Source organism: Fundulus heteroclitus, chromosome 6 (genome assembly GCF_011125445.2).
Source record: "Fundulus heteroclitus isolate FHET01 chromosome 6, MU-UCD_Fhet_4.1, whole genome shotgun sequence".
NCBI lineage: Eukaryota > Metazoa > Chordata > Actinopteri > Cyprinodontiformes > Fundulidae > Fundulus > Fundulus heteroclitus.
This window is the reverse complement of record NC_046366.1, coordinates 31,506,483-31,524,077: the sequence shown is the minus strand read 5'-3', so window position 1 is coordinate 31,524,077 and position 17,595 is coordinate 31,506,483. Positions and strand designations below refer to the sequence as shown.

Here is a 17,595-nt window from a genome sequence, read left to right as displayed (position 1 = left end):
TAAGTGTTCCAAGACAACTCACTAGCACCAAAATGAAAGTTTCTAACCAAATAAAAGAGAAAAGTGTAATTAACTGCAAGGTTTCAACCCTAACTGATGCACAGTAAATTTTTGTTTGTGTTTATCTAGATCTGTCCAGCTGACAACAAAGCATCTATGCACTGTACCTATTTTAAACGGTAACACTTAATATACTTAACGTTTCATGTCAAACCACCGTCTGTCTGCAAAAACAAACAAAAAAAAAAGACTAATCACTGTCAGTGCAACATTCTTTCTGTCCACAAGATAGACCGTGGTTAAACCCACCCGAAGCATAGTATTGTCGTTTTAAAGTAGATATAGGCAAGGGTGATTAGAGCAAAAACAACAAAATCAGATATGCACATGGAGTACACTTATAACAAATCAAAGACAAAATATTAAAAAATAAAGGTTGTTTTTTTGTTTTATAAGGTAACACAAGATTATGGCATTTACTGCGGGACATGTGGGTCTATTGAAACTACACGTCGGCCTTAAAAGAGTCTTTAACACGCAGCTATGATGTGGTGGTGATATACTGGAGGTTCTTTGTAAACATTCTCTGTTCTAGGCCTCTGTTTCGGATTGATCGGTGGTGACGCTGCCGTTCAGCTCGCCCAAAGCGGATTGCTCCTGGATGTCCGTCATCTCCCCGACGGTGAACATCGGCTCCCCCGCCTTGCTGTTGGCCGAGCTGCCGTCCGACTGCTTGGTAGCTTGCTCGGCAAGCGTGGGCTCCTCATCCAGCCTGCTGGAGATGGACCAGTAGAGGTGAGCGTCCAGTCTGGCCGCCGCCAGAGCCAGCTCTCGCGCCGAGCAGGAGGGCGTGCCCACCTGAAGGGGGAAGGCGAATTAATCAGATGCAAATTACGAACATGGGACAACCGGGTCGGTACCATTCAGTGACCGTTCAGAAAGACGTTGGCTTGGCTTTTGTATTCCGTTGGTTAACATTTGGTGGAATCGCTGAATAGAAACAATCGATCAAAACTTTTTATCCAGTTCTCCAGGTTCAGGTCTTGGCCCAGTTGTTTTTTAATAAAAAAAATTGTTTTTGCTTAAATTACTCAGAAATTCTAGAGACTGGAATCGTTTAAAGAAGTTTGCTTTTTTTCTGGGCCCCCAACAAGTACTTTCTCGTCCCTTTGATTTTCATGTACTATCCCTTCAAGCTTTTTTGATGACATGCAATGCGTAGAATTTATTGTAAAAAATTGTATCTTATAAAAAAATTTAATTATTCTGTCACGTGTTGTGGAGGTAAAGGACCCAAAGGCATGCAGGAAGCTGGCAGGATCATGTAGAGAACGGATGCTTGTTGAAAGCTGAAAACAAGAACTTAAAAGTGTAAGGGATGAAAGAATAAGAACCACAAGAGCATGGAGCTGTAGAATAGGAAAATGCCTTAAATTGCACAGAACGAACACAAATGGGGACCAGGGAACGACTAGAGCAATCCCTGAACAGACCAAAATAACTGAGCATATTTACACATAACAGTGTATAATCTGCTCAAAACCCAGAACCAACGGAATAAACCCAAAATACGAACTTAAGATGAATGGATCATGATGGGAAAAATTGAAACATTGTTCTGCTTTTTATTTTCCTATAGTAAATATAAGAACATTTCTAACATTGTATCCCAGACTTTTCAGGTAGGAACCCTGTAATCCAAAGTTCAAATATCTCCAAGACAAGATTCATAACTTCAAAGATAAAACAAAACTTATGACGAAAGACATTAACCTCTATTTGTAAGTTGCACAAGTAATAATAACCAGAACAATGAAAAAAACCTATTCAGGAATTTCATCATGAAGGAATAGTGTCTTAAAGCCTCAAAATCCTACATCTTCTTATATCTCTCTTTGCAGGTGAAGAAGCAGACTGAGGATGTTGTATCATTCTCTCCCTTGTGTGTCCTCTTTCTTTCACCTTTTTATCCTTTTTTTCCTCCTCTACCTTCTTGTTTTAGTGTCCATATAACATGAAATATTCCCCGCATAACTTATAATAAAGCTTCTTGCATATATAAATCAAGCGGAGCACTACGGCTTCACCTGTGAAAGTAAAATCTGTTGGGCTCTTTTTGGAATTAGGACAACAATTCTTATTGCCATATTGCCAGACAGGACACTATTTAGAAAAAATAAAAAATAAAAAGTGTCAAAATCCTAGACTGACCTAAGAAGATTTTTACTTGGAAGGACACCATGCATTTTCTCAGACTAAATAATCAAATAACATCATCATTTATTAGACAAATATAGGTATAGATGTCTCCCCAGAGCTGAGTACCTAATAGAGAGAGCCTGTTCAGTGGCCAGCAATGATGGTCTAGATCTAGAATAAAATGTGCTTTACACCAATCCACCTAGGAGATTTTCACACAGGAGGAAAGTCAATGCCAAGGAGATTTAATGACGCCCTGCTGGCACCAGGGCACTTTATCTACGCCAAGCTCCCTCCTTTTTAATAGCTTTGAGATGTAAGAGCCGATTTAGTTTCCTACATTTCCCAGCATGCCTTTCAGTCACCCCGTGAAAGCGTGAAAATTTAGCATTTTGTGTAGGTGGCCTCAGGAACAGAGCTGAGAGAGAGAGAGATGGGGGGGGGGTTATTTTGCAGAAGCTTACATTTTGGCTATAAGTCTGCAGAAGTGAAACCTGCTTTTTATCAAATCGTTCGAAATGCAAGTGAACTCTTATGGGTGAGGCGCCAACACGTTCATTTATAAAGTTGTAGTCAATCAGGAGAGAACTCCTGTATTGTAGCTGTGAGGAAAAAGTACCTCAAACGTGTGATGAAAGGCTCCGTAGTCAATATCAAAGAAGCCCTCCGCCAGCAACATCATGGGGCTGAACCTGTGGCCCCACAGCACCTCCTCCCCCAGGTAGGAGCTCCGCGCCTGGCACGTCATCCCTGCACACATAAACAGACTCATGAGCTACTTCTGATGGGGTTTTTTTCTGTTATTTTCGATTGCAGCCAAGCATTGGCAGCACCGGTCCATTTACTCACGTAAAAAAGGATGAAACTCTCTTCGTATTCAACGAAGAGAGTGTGATCTGGTCTAAAAATGATCTGGTCTATCTGGGTTCTAACTTTACTTTGATTTTACCCGAGGTACACCAAAACACACCACAGATATTATTATTACTGCCTTATTCATCAAACACGTTGGAGTCATGCTGGAAAAGCTCTCTGTGTAAAAAAATAAGTACGCCTCATGACATCACAGATGACCTCATATTTGACTTTACAATACTTTGGTACACAGAGGATTTCATGGTTGGTAAAACAACTCTGGCTGCAACAAAAAAGAATAAATAGCCCAAATATCTAACCTTTCCACCAGCGTACCAGACAACTGGTTTGAGGCGTTTGCGCTGGCATGCAGTGTTTGGTTTTCTCCAAACGTGCCACGGAGTGTTACAGCCCCAACACCTCTACTGTGATCTCATCTGACCAAAGTCCAAAGTTTCATGATCCTTGTGATTCCTTCAAATGCAACTTTCAGAAACCTAAATGCTGCCATGTTGTTTTCAGAAAGAGGAGGCTGCTTTTTCCTGGTAAAACTTTGAAGAAATCACACAAGTCATAAGCTTTAACATTTAACATGATGTCATGCCTTGCAGACTCGCAGATGGCCTGCATGACGTTGCAATGCTAAGGAAAAGCATGGGTGATTTTGCATGAATCTGTACTCCTGGGAAGATTGACAGCTGGATTAAATGTTTTGCACTTGTGAAAAGTGTTTTTCACTGTAAAATTACGGACTTCAGATTGTTTGACAGAAGGCTGTAAAACCCTCCCCATATTCTCATTGCTGATGTCTTTCCACCCTAGCATTGTTTGAACACACCTGTACAAACCACAATCCCTGCTGTCTTGGAGGCGCTCACATCGAATGGCGACAGTGGATTAACGGCACCTGGCTACTAGTTTTCTTCTGAAATTCCCCAAAAGGAGAAATGGTGTACATAGTTTTCCATAATTTTTGTTCAATAAACAATAACAGCATGGGGATTGTTTTGTACACTTGAGATTTAATTGTTTTTATTCTCTTATTCATGCCCTTATGTGTAAAATTGATCCAGTGGAGAAAGATGACTTGAAGTCAGATTTGTAAACAGGTTATGGAGGATCTTGGTGAGAAAAGTCTTTCCAGAGCAGCTTTGAACTGTCAGCTACATCTTCGTTACACAACCCTCTGACTAAAGGGATCAATACTTGGAGTAGGGCGAGCGGCAGCATTTACTTCACTGAGACAGACCCTGAATAGCCTTCATAAACCAAACTCCTGTCGAACTGACAGAACAACCGGCAAATCTATCATCCCCAGTGAATTTTACATAAAGATGCTTTAGGAAGAGAAAAGGGGGAATGGAAACATCTCATCCATACCCTAAAAAGTGCAGCAAAAATGTAAACAGGCTAAATTTGTGATGTGGAAAATACAAGGTCACAGCTCTTTACACCATCTGTTTGGTTTAGATCAGATGAACTAAATGTTGTATATAGACTGGTTTTAAACAATAAATCCAAGTGAGAGAGAGAGTTTTATGTGTAATGTTAGTTCTTTGTATGCATCAACAAGGTTTTGTTTAGTAAGTATTGGTTATAGGTTTTATTTAAACAAGTTCCAGGAAACACCCCTTTGCCCTAAATTAGAAGCTTGAACTGGGATTTACACAGTGCTGTCCCATAAATGAAGAACAATGTCACTGTTTTGATTTGCTATAATGCCCTCTGACAATTGTGGGAAGATAACAAAGCTCTATTATACAAGTGCCCTATGTTGGTTAGAGCCATAACCAGCTGAATTAATCAGAAAAAGGAGTCCCAACTCCCCTGCTGTGTCACCCACTTGGAGGATTTACCATGTTGATCTTCATCAGTGTAGACAGAGCATCTGCATAGCGCAGCATGAGATTAGGTAATGTAATTACTAGCTCATTGCTGATGTTTGAGCAGTTGTAATGTCATTTCTGTTACATTGGTGATATGTGCAGTAACACATTGTGTCACTCATTAGGAATGCTCATGCTTGGACATATCCAAATAAGTGTGTGTATGGTTGCCAGATTTAGCTGAGTTCACATTACTTATGCTACAGGGTCAGATGCATAGGAGGCTGGTGCTGGAGGGTTATTTACTGAAAGCCACCCATCTTTGTACACCATTGAAATACAAATAACATCAATTTCACTAATCTTTACATTCGAGATTACAGGTACAAGTCAAACAACGTGTCTCACCGGTGGCCTCAACCATTCCTTCCAGGATGACCACAATCTCGAAATCCTCCTTCTCCAGCTGGGCCTGCGACATGTCCCAGAAAGGCGAACGAGAGTCGATTTCATGGGAGATGACCAGCGGCGAGACAAGGAAGAGGCGGTCATCGCCCGTCTCAAAGCCAACACTGATGTCTGTTTGGTCCAGAGGGATGAACTCACCTGGCGGAGACAAGAAAAGACACTTTCTAACATCTAGACAAGAGGCCACAAAATGACAGCTTATTCCACATGTTCTTTATTCTGCGGTTTATCATTATTGCAGTGAAGTTAGGGTTGGTTTGAAAGAGAAAATTGGCGCTCCGTGTCCTCTCACCCTCTTGAGTCTGCTTGGACTTGATTAATTTGGCCCTCATGTTGGCCCCCACGATGTGAGAACTCCGAAGGTCGCCCACCCTGAACATCAGGCATAGCTTGTCGTCTCTCAGAGAGATGACGGCGTGCTTGGAGAACACAAGCGTCTCGGCTCGTTTGTTAGGCTGTGAGATCTTCACAAACATACAGCCGACCTGGACAGAAGGGAGAGAGTAAGAAGCAAGCAAGGTCCGCGGTTACAACTCTAAACAGAGGGAAAGGGAGCAGAGGATATTTGTGTCAGCTGGAAAGTAAGAGGGTTGTTGAAAAATTAAACGCAACCCTGGTTTTTCAGCATTTATAATTAACTCATCAGCTAAACAGTCCAGTGATGCTGATGCTGGCTGTGCAGCTGCAGCATTTCCATTGTAGCTGCTGAATACAGACTGAGCCGAGCTTTTCTCAATAGAGCTATTTCCAGCTTTCAGTGTTTAAAGCAGTAGTGACACTTGAATTAACCTCAGACTGAAACATTTTTAATATGCACAGTGAAACGTCCCACGTTCTGAATATGGCTTTTTTCCAATTCACAGACATGCATAAACATGATTTAGCCGTGATGCTGGTGTGAACTCATTTCAATCAAATCAGTGCTTGCAGAATAAAAATGTTGGTACCATTTTACCATAAGGCTCCCGTTATAAACGCTTATAAACGGTTTGTAGATATGGTATTAATTATTCTGTAAACACAAAATAATAAATAACTGTTTATTATGCATTAATAAAGGGTGAGAATGAGACAAAACGGACTGGTTTCTTGCCAAATAGTGAACCCAATCTACTTTTGGCTAGAATGCTTCATGTAATCTATCCATGTTATTTTCTGCTTTATGTCATGGTGTACACTTTACAATAAGGCTTCCTTTGATAGTTGGGGATGTTTATAATGCTGTGATAAAGAGGGTTATTACATGGTACAATGCTTTTTGCGCTTACAAGGTCGTACTTTAGACTGAAATATTTATTAAAGCAACTCTAGAGGAAATATGTAGAATTTGAAACATTTTAGACAAATATCGATTTTGCTCACTATTTGGCAAGAAACTGGTCTATTGGTTGTCCCATATGCCATCATTCTGATAGCTCATGTAACGGCAGTGCCCGTGCTCGTTCCTTTCTAGTTTTCGCTTGCTTAGCAGTTAGCTTAGCGGTTAGCCATTCATTGTAGCGCTGCTGCTCTCACCGTAGACTTTGAACATGACTGAGAGTCACAAGAAGTGAACCGGGTTCATGTTTGTGAGAAGAAGAGGAAGGACCCAGAAGAAAGAAATAAGAACAGACTGGATTTTTTTTTTTCATTCGATCCACCTGAAGAGCGGAGGCGCAGGTAAAAAGGTCTTGCGCAGTTATTCAAAAAGGGACTTGGGGAAACTTCTGGAAAAATCGCCAACTTTAGCTTTAATTTATAATATAATATAAAAAATCTATAAACCACTTATAAAGCTCTATAAAGGGAGCCTTTTTGTAAAGTGGTACCAAAATGTCCCTCTTCGTTCCTGGTTTTACAGGAATCTGTGAGATTTATTGCTATTATGCTCTTCTATGGGTAGGATAAAAAAACTGGCTACAAATACTAAATTTGGAGCTGAAACCAGATGTCTAAATAAAGACTACTAAAAGACATATTTCTTTTCCTCCCTGTGTGATATTATATATACATGCATTTCCATAGTATTTGGTCGTATTTGTTCTCCAGACAGTTTGTTGGCCCATTCTGTGAATCTGCTGTTCAAGCAACGTTTGAATGATTCCAGCTGGTGTCCAACGTGTACCAGAATTACCCTAACCCACGCTGTAACACCACCACCCTCGGTCTGAACTGTCACGGCAGGATGTATCCACGCTTTCATGTTTACACCAACGTCTGGCTGAATGTTCTGAACTGTAGGCTCATCAGACCCGGTGATTGTTCTCCACGCTATCGCTGTCCACTTTTGTCCAGCTTGTGTGATTTTGTAGCCTCGGTTTTCCGTATGTAGCTGACAGGAGTGGCAACGGGTGCGTTGTTCTGCAGCTGGAGCCCATCTGCATCGAGGTTCAACATGTTGTGCGATCATAGGTGGTATTCTGCATACCCTGGTCATAACCCTGTTTTAGCTGTTGCCATTCTGTCGTCTTAACCAAGTCTGGTCACTCTTCTCTGACAACAACGAGGCATTTTCATCCACACAACTGATGCTCCATGCCAGCTTTCCCTCTCCAGACCAGTCGCTGTAAACTCGAGGGATGGTTGTGCACGAAACCCCCCCGTAGATCAGCAGTTTGCATCAGCTTTTTTTTTCAACCCTGGTGTTCAAGGCACGGGTGTGTTAAAACAGAAACATTTAAAACATGCAAGGCAGAGTGCATTGAGGCTGAAAAATGCAGGTTTAAGTAACACACGCCATGTTCCGAGCCACTTGTATCCTCCTACCCATCCCATTCTGACGCTCAGTTCAAACTTTTCTCCTCGTCTTCACCTTGTCTAGACGCCTGAAAGCACTGAGTAGTTGCACCAAATAAAGTGTCGCGTTTTGTTGCTTCAGTTTCTGCCTCCGTTTGAGGAACAGATGGTTTTTTTCTTATGTTGTGTTTCATAAAAAAAGTAGATATTACAGAGGATTTGGATACTTTACAACAACAAAAAAAGCAGCCACAATACTTATTATCTCTGTTGCTAAGCAACCAGTGCCACTTTTCTAATCTATTGAACACGGTTAAGCATTTCCACGTTGAAACTGTAATCCGGCAATGACCGTCTCCAAATGAATAATCAGTGAGAATGCTATGTCGATTATTGTTTTCCTGTTTTTTCTTTATCATTATTATTCTGTACGTTTTTCTGCTTCTAACTACTCCCGCATACTTCAACCGATTTCAACGATTTTCGTACCAAAACGTTCGTCTCGTTCTCGACATTACTGCTATACCTTTTATACTTTTTAAAGTACTTGTACTTTTTGTGCGATTTTTGCTCCCATTGAAATGAATGCAAATTCCTTCAAATTCTTCAAGTTTTTCATATTCCTTCAAATTCTTTCAAATTCTTCTTACTGTTCAAATTGTTTAAATTCTTTAAATTTTTCAAATACTTCAAATACTTAAAATTCTTCAAATCTTTAAAGTTCTTCAAATTCCTTTAAATTCTTCTGATACAACAGATACTACTCCTACTACTATTGATACTACTACTACTACTTATGATACTACTACTACTACTACTACTAGTACTACTACTACTTATGATACTACTGGTACTACTACTACTAATGATACTACTGCTGCCACTACTACTGATACTACTACTGATACTACAACAACTACTACTTATACTACTACTATTACAACTACTATTACTACTAGTACTACTGATTCTTCAAATTCTTCAATGTTTTTCAGCTATTTTTTCTCTTCTACATGGATCTTCTGCATTTTCTCCTCAAATCATTCTGCAGATTAGCATTCTCACTCGCTGTTACGCAGGAACAGCTTTTCTAGTTCCAGTTGTGTTACTCCTGTCACCTTGAGTGAGTTCAAGATAATCTTTCCAAGTCGTTAGATCAACGCACACTTCATTTGCCACTGCTGTAACATTAGTGACTTCATTAGTCGTGTGATACCTAAATAAATCACACGAGCGCATACCAGATCGCTGTGTGTCTCCCAGTCTGCTCACCATGAACGCGTTGACCATCGAGCCCAGGATGGCCTGCAGCAGCAGCAGCATGGTGCCCACTGGACACTGGTCGGTGATGACGCGGTATCCGTAGCCGATCGTCGTCTCCGTCTCGATGGAGAAGAGAAAGGCGGATATGAAACCGTTGACGTTGTTCACGCACGGCGTCCACGCCTCATCCTCCAGATGGTCCAGATCCCCCCTTTTTGGGAGGGAAAGGAGGAGAACGTGTGAGAAGTGGCGGGGCGGGGGGGGAAGGCGACAAAGCTGGCCGTCAAAAGAGACAGCGAGAAGGGTTTTTTTTTTATTTTATGTTGTTTTAGAGCGTATGTGCTAGGGCTGAACGATTTTGGAAAATAATCTAATTGTGATTTTTTTTTTCTTAATATTGCGATTTAATGCGATTCTTTTTTTTCCATTTAATTCATCATGTCTTATTAAACAAATACAAACAACAAATCATTTTGTTTCCTCGCTGTGCAGATTAGTTGCTAAAAGACCCGCAGCATCTAAACTCGGAGCAGAAATAATTGCATTCTGCCTACAATATATTTAATCCAAAATTGCAATTTTGACTTTTCTCTGCGTTAACCACAAGCAACAAAAATGGTGTCTAAATAAAGATGTTTGTAAACAAGGACTATTCAAAACAAGAACTTTTAATGTTTCTATTAATCAGAATATTATTCAAGAGAACAGCTTTTAGTTGATTTGGACATCAATCCTTGTTGAACATAAAGTGCAACCAACAAGCAAGGTATGTATTAAACTGATTGACCTGTACTTAATGCTATGTATGATTATATAAACTCTAAAACAAGTAATAAAATTAGATTATCTCACTGCTGCAACTGTCTTCCCTTCCATGTGGAGGCAAACCCACTTTAAACATTTTACCAACACCTAATGGACGTGTCTAATTCCCTAATTGTTACATAGCCAAAAATTGCAGACTTGCAGATTTTGCGTTTTTTTAAATCGCGATTATATTGAAAATGCGATTAATTGTTCAGCCCTAGTATGTGCAGCGGTATAAACATGACAACTCAGCTCTTCTTTTTACTGGACAGGATAAATCCTGCTCAGATTTATGCTCCGTCGTTAACCTGCCGTGTACGCCGTCATTTTTTTATTTATTTTTTTCCCCTCCACACTCTGCAAAAATCTAATACCTTTTTCATCACGTCTTCCCGGTATATCACAGACATTATTCAACCCCCGGAGTGTGCAGAGCTGCCTTTCCAAACACGCTACACGGGTTAATGTCACCCATTACCGCTGCTCCTGCAGGAGAGGCAGAGCTAATTAATGGAAGTGGTGCGAGGTGCTTTATAAAATCTTTGACTTTTATTGAACTGTGCCGGTGACCAACGAATGGCGGCGTCACAGAAAGTGCTCTGGCAACACTTAAGGGGTGGTCTGGAGCAGATGTAAAAGGTCATCGTTTTTTTTTTTTTTTTTTTTTTCTAGCAGACCGTGTTAGCTAATTAGCTCCTGCAGACACATCTGGGGAAGAGAAACCCTGTCATGATGAAATACACGGTAACATTAATATTCGCGTGATCATCTGTTTTTTTTTTTAACTGGACCAGAAAAGCGGAGATGTCGAAAATGCGATGCCCCCCTTTTGATGATCAAATTAACGGTTTGACGTTTTGGGAATATATGAACGCTAACCGTCTCGCTAAAAGCTCCCCGAAAAGATTGATGCCAGGGATTTAGCAGTCAGCAAAAATGTGATGCTGCGTGTAAAAGGCAGCTATATTATCTCTCATAACTGGAGCAAAGAAAACAGCTCACTGGAGAGGGAATTAATGCAGATTGCACCATCCATCTCTAAACCTCACGCAGCAACACTTTTTGTTGAAAGGAGGTTAGTTTATGGGACTGAGATAATTCGGTTATTTTTCCCTACGTATATAAAACCTATTCATACTTTGACTTTCTCGTAGTTTTTGACGCCAACCCAGAACTTATTGCAAAACAACAATGAAGTTAATTGAAATGATGAAAGATTAAGGAAATACTGACCTAAAATGGTGATTTGAATGTTCTTTGATGTCCAGTGCAGCTATTATAGGTTAAGGATTTACAAATAATTCATATTATTTTACTTTAATGTATTTAGGACTCCTTACAATGCAAAAACAAATAAGTAAAATGTTATTAAAAATTTGAGTTTTTGTCCTAGATTTGAACAGTTAAATAAGATCATCTGCCAATGGAATGAGTATTTTGACCCCTAAAATTAAATAATTAGACATCCTACACTTGAAATAAAATGATGGAGATGAATCGTTCCTATTTTAGGTCAAATAAATCCTATTCCATTAGCAGATCCTCTCAATTACCTGCTCAAATCTAGGACAAAACACACATTTTTAATAACATTTTACTTATTTGTATATCTGTTTTTGCATTGTAAGGAGTCCTAAATACATTAAAGTAAAATAATATAAATTATTTGTAAATCCTTAACCTATAATCGCTGCATTGGACATCAAAGAACATTCAAATCACCATTTTAGGTCAGTATTTCCTTAATCTTTCATCAAATACACTAATGTTAATTTTTTTTTTACTTATTTTAGTTTTTGCAGTGTATATCCAATGCTTTTGTGCAACTAAACAAAATGTTCTGTTTGAACCACTTTGTGCCACATTAGGACCTTTCTATGACCGTTTATCTACACGTGGCTGGATCTGGGCAGATTTGTAAAACTGGATTTCAGTGAGAAGATGACCTCAAAGCTGCTGCTAAATATGTCATTCTACCACAACGCTACTACGACAGGTACGCTGCCTGCACAACCATGTGTCCTCTACCAAATCTACCACATGCATTTAGGAGGTTTCTGCACCTCCACCATCAGTTAAAGCCTTGCTTTGGAGGAGGGAATAGCATTTTTATCCACCTAGCAGCAGCATTAGCGGATGCAGCTGATGGAGTTCATGGTACAGATAATATACCCGTATCTACATACCTGTGCATGTCTCAAAGTCTACATTCAGAAGGAATGCACCTTCTGCTCCTATTGTGGAAACATTTTATCAACCATACGGGTCGCTGCATGTGCTTTTCGTCCTCATCCCTCCTCATCGGTAAATCCAGTGCCAGCGCTTTCCTTTGACGGGTCAGTCTTGCTTTTAAACTGAATCCTGTGAAATTCAAAGCTCTCTTATGTCTCCCAGCAACCAGCACAGCCAAGGCGTTGTGCAATTTGGAGATGGGAGTGCTTACTTCCATTTAGGAGTCTTGTTCCACCAGAAAGCTCAAGTGTCATGGAAAGTGTGTCATAATATTGACATTGTGGGGGGGCTTTAGTCCTCCTCTATTTCATTTTTTTTGTTGACCAGGTTTGAGGGTCACACGTAACAAATAAGCTACCAGGCTTCCCCAGACCACCTCCAGGACCCTGACCAGCTGCTAACATAATAAGCATCTCTGTGGAGGTTTTATGCATTCTATAAAGGGAACACCCTCTCCATCATTGTCAACACTAGGAAGTGCACCGATGTCCTGATGTCACATCCTGGTTGAGTTTTAACATTTATTGTGGTCTTGGTTGGGGATAAAGAACATTGGTTGATATCTTCTTAAATCTTCACCTGATTTAGATTTGAATATCTGGAAATAAGATGTATTTTTTAAACCAATAAGAATTATTTTCTTTCTTTTTTTAAGGTCAAGGCTATAAGATTTTTGGTGAACAAATCACTAAAACTGGCTCTGATGTTCCATTTGTTTCAGACGTGACCGTGCATGGCACAGAAAAACTAGCTACGTTGTCTCTGCATTAGAGGGTCGGACTTCCTGTGCTCTTTTTGCAGCTATTTAGGGCAATAAGAGTGAAATATAAATACTTTTTCAACATTTCAAACCACAGAACACACTGGGCTATCCAGAGTACTTTAATGAGTGATTTATCAATTTTTTTATGAGATGGATCCTACTAAAACATCTAGGTTCTTAAAAAGGGCTAGGGTTGCACTTTATATTACAATGTTCATGTAAAAAAACATTTAGGGTTTAGTGATGAGACTGGCTTATTTTAGGACTGACAATCATGAACAATATTTATGTGACGTTTATTACACACAATGAGCCCTGGGTGTTTATCCTTCACTCTGCATAAAAGCCGCTCTAAATAATAATAATAATAATAATAATAATAATAATAATAATAATAATACATTTGATTTAAAAGGCGCCTTTCTGGACACTCAAGGTCATCATACAAAAAATATAAAAAGACAATGTTAAGTGTAGTCTCAATGCGTCTCCCCTGGATACTAGCAAAGCTAGCAAAGCCATGGACAATGCAGATGACTCTTCCTGTGGCTCTACGGTTCCCCAGGAGTGAATGCTGCTTGTCGGGACTTTGATGCAATCAACTGGTTTCCTTATATAGGACATTTTTGACCAATCTGTATAATCTGACCCAATCTGTATAATATGATTGAACTTGACTTTGTAAAGTGCCTTGAGATGACATGTTTCATGATTTGGCGCTATATAAATAAAACTGAATTGAATTGAATTGAACTACTGTTTCGATTTAACCTGATAACCATTAATTACATCCATCTGCAGAATGGATTGCAGGTTATAAATTGCTTATGGCGTCTAGTCAAGTAGCCTAAAATGTAAAAAGCCTTTCATTAAATCTATAACTGGGACGGTTCAACCTGAATTGCTATCGTCTGCTGACAAGCCTCACCTGCAGTAGGCTATGAGGTACCAGATGGCGCCAAAGAAGAGCCACGTGACGGCATAGGCCATGACGAAGACGAAGAGCGAGCAGCGCCAGTTGAGGTCCACCAGCGTGGTGAAGATGTCGGTCAGGTAGCGGTACGTCTCGCGCATGTTGCCGTGCTGCACGTTGCAACGCCCGTTCTTCTCCACGTAGCGCTGCCGCTTACGCCGAGCCCGGGCTGGAGGAAGAGACGCAACACAAACATTCATTCAGACAGTGTTAACCTCCAGAACTGGGCCGTTACACTGGTGCAAAGGGTTTTTTTTTGTTGCATTTTCTTCAAAGATTTAAGATCTTTGCCACTGTCACGGCCCAAATGTCCCCCTTTTATAGGACAGTTAAAGGAAGTTCTTAATCTTATCCCATGAGCTTCAGACAGACACGTCCATAAGACTTTTAGAAATGGATGTTTGGAAGACAAGATGAGGCAGTTGAATGAAGAGGATAAATGAAAACAGGTGGCAAGAGAGAAGAAGGGACAAGAGAGATGAAAACCGACAGGCGAGGAGTGAAGAGCAGACGAAGTGGGACAGGACCACATCATCAGACACTCAGAGAAGAAAAGCTACAATAAAACATGATAATAACACACAAAACCATGATCAAAGTCTAAGTTAGACTTTTACTGCGTCAAATACTACAGATACACACACAGCTGCCTTTTACAGGAGGGTAGACAGAATTGAAAGTACAGAAGAAAGTCAAAATCTAGCAAAAAAATATGCGTTTTTGATCCAAATGATATTCTGTGGACTCACATTAACAAGGAACAGGAATGTGGACGACACCAACCAGCGGACGCAAAGAGGAAAAGGCACCTTAAATGCAGCGTGTTTGGGAAATTCAGCTTTGTTTGCCGATATTTGCCGATATACATCGGATCCAAAGGGAGAGAGGAACGTTTCCAGAGGGAAAAATCACAAAAAAAAAAAAAAAAAAACTTGAGAAGAGGACCAGTAGAATTGCTCAGACTGACCCACTTCTGGTTCTGATTCATTATACATCAATCTGGGAGCTTCTTAGAGCTTTAAAACCAGCCATAACCAGCCGCTTCACGCATAGAGAGACATGAACAGAGATAAAAAAAAAAGGATTGTAAGCTTTTTGGGAAGAAAATTACATCTGGAGGAAAATATTTAGATGAAAAAGGAGCGTCTATACCCAATAAGACATCATTTAGACCTTCAGACGCACGTGAGAAAGGTTTGATTTATGGAACTGAGTCAGGAAAGTGTAAAAATCTTTAATCATGGCCTAAGATTTGTATATTGCGCTCCAATCAGTCGGACTTTTTTTTTTTTTTTTTTGAGGGCTTCAGCAACAGCTCCCCATGCTTTCTGAAAGTTTTACTTTAGTCTGTTGCTGATTTCATTTACACATTTTCAACCTACTTCCTTCCTTCCACTTAACGTAACAACGAAGGCCCGCCTGATGCAACGCGCTAAGATGCAACCCCGTGTCAGAACGGGCTTTAAAAACAAGGATTTAATCGTCACAGAAAACCTGGCAAAGCAAACATTTTAAATGGACCTTTAGGCACCAAGTTAACTGCTGCCTGCCCTGAAATACAATCATTTCTGTCCAGTTTGATGGATAAATTAAAAAGCCTTTTTTTGGCACCAACAACGACACGTAAGCTGAAAGCACGCTGAAAAAAGTGGGGTCTTCAGTCCAGTCTTTGCTGGGTGTTTTTTTTTTCTCCTCCTATCTCTTGCATCTCGTCTGTTAAAGATAGTTCTTGTTTTGTTCTGCAACTTCTTCATTTTCTTCATTTTTTTTTTTTTAACTGCTCAATATGCCGTCCTGCACCGCAAAAACGGATCTAAAAATAAGTAAAATGTTCTTAAAGTTGGAGTTTTAATCCTTGATTTGAGCCAGTAAATAAGATTATCTGCCAACGGAATGAGTATTTTGATCCCTAAAGTAAGATAATTAGACATCCTGCACTTAAAATAAGCAGATGGAGATGAATTTTTTGTATTTTAAGTGCAAAAATCTTATTCCATTGGCAAATCATCTTATTTACCTGCTCAAATCAAGGACAAATACACTGATTTTAAGAACATTTTACTTATTTCTAGTTCTGTTTTTTTGCAGTGTGGCTAGATAAAAAGAGTGGAAAAAGCAGCCAGAGTCCAAATAGCCTTTTGCTGAAAGGCCTTCTTTCTGAAAACCTTCAGAGCAAGTGGTCACAAAGCTTTAAAATAAAGCCTGACTCCTTGGAAGCAAAGACTAAAGAAACCAGGAGCGGCTTCACAAACAGCAGCGGAAAACGAGATCTTGTATTTCAGCGTTCTTGAAATCTTTCTTTACCAAAGACTGGGGGCAAAGGATGCGCAGAAGTGTCTGAATCAACGAGGGGTGAAGAAGTGCCGTATGGCCCAAATTAGAGATTCGCTGCCGCTGCAACTAAGGCGGTGAGAGGAGGAGAGGAGGTGCAGTCAGTCGTAGAGGAGCGAGCGAGAGAGAAAGATAGAAGAAGAGTCAATAATGATGTATTTGTGCCGAGCAAACTGATCACTAGCCCAGAGATGAGTTTGTGTATTATTAAAATCATTACTCCTCTTTGAGGAACAGGTTTGCCGCTTTAAAAACGACGGGTGCACTCACCCCATCCGAATCGCCCGCGCTCCTTCTCAGGGCCCTGGACCTTCTTGACGTGCTGATTGGCGTTGGCCTCCCGCTCGGCCAGCTTGGACTGGAACGACCTTTTGACCTTGGCCGGGGGCGAGGGGGACGGCGCGGTCTGCGTGGTGACGACGTGGCCCAGCTCCTCCGACACGTTGAAGACCCCGGGGGAGGCGGCGGAGGCCTCCGTTGCCGCCTCCGCCGCCTCCCCTACGCCCTTCTCCTCCACGGGGAGCGCCAGGGAGTCGGGGCGGGACGGGAAGACGGAGTTCTCCAGCGCCATGGTCTATATGTGTGTGTGTGTGTATGTGTGTGTGTGTGTGTGTGTGTGTAGAGCGTCAGGCTGTTATTGATATCCTCCTTATGCCAGACTGTTCCCAGCTGCCGTCGACTGGACCATTTGTTCGCTTGACTGAAGGCTGGAATGAAGGAAGAGAACACAATGATCAGGTCTAGACCTGGACCTGGACATTCGGATTATCAAGATAAGATAAGATAAGATAAGATAAGATAAGATAAGATAAGATAAGATAAGATAGTCTTTATTGATCTCACATTGGAGAAATTCACTTGTCACATCGGCTCAATAGTCAGTCAATAGTCAGGAGAAGGTGCCAAAAGTATAAAAGCGTGCATCAGTTATATCTTCCTATTGTCTCCTCCTTTTTCACGATATCGTCGAGATGCATCAAGGATTTTGCTGCCTTTAGGGAGTTTATTGGGGAAAAAGATCATATCGGTGAATAATAATAGCATTTTGTCACAGCAGAAAGCAGGAAGTTCGTTATGTGTCATCGGGGTTTCATGTGATAGCGCATAATTGTGAGTTAACGTGGTTTTCAACGTTGTTTAAACTGTTTGGTGCAGCATCACCT

At 40.6% G+C, this 17,595-nt stretch overlaps 1 protein-coding gene across 1 annotated transcript; it reads right to left on the bottom strand.

Annotated features, from left to right (window-relative positions):
* Positions 1–130: 130 nt before the first annotated feature.
* LOC118556066 (G protein-activated inward rectifier potassium channel 3-like) lies at positions 131–17,019 on the bottom strand. Its single transcript, XM_036138610.1, has 7 exons — positions 16,703–17,019; positions 14,057–14,270; positions 9,336–9,537; positions 5,641–5,833; positions 5,289–5,486; positions 2,819–2,949; positions 131–858 (listed from the first exon to the last, which is right to left on the bottom strand). The coding sequence occupies exons 1-7, from the start codon at positions 17,001–17,003 to the stop codon at positions 592–594; spliced, it is 1,506 nt and encodes a 501-aa protein (XP_035994503.1). The 5' UTR covers positions 17,004–17,019; the 3' UTR covers positions 131–591.
* Positions 17,020–17,595: the final 576 nt, after the last annotated feature.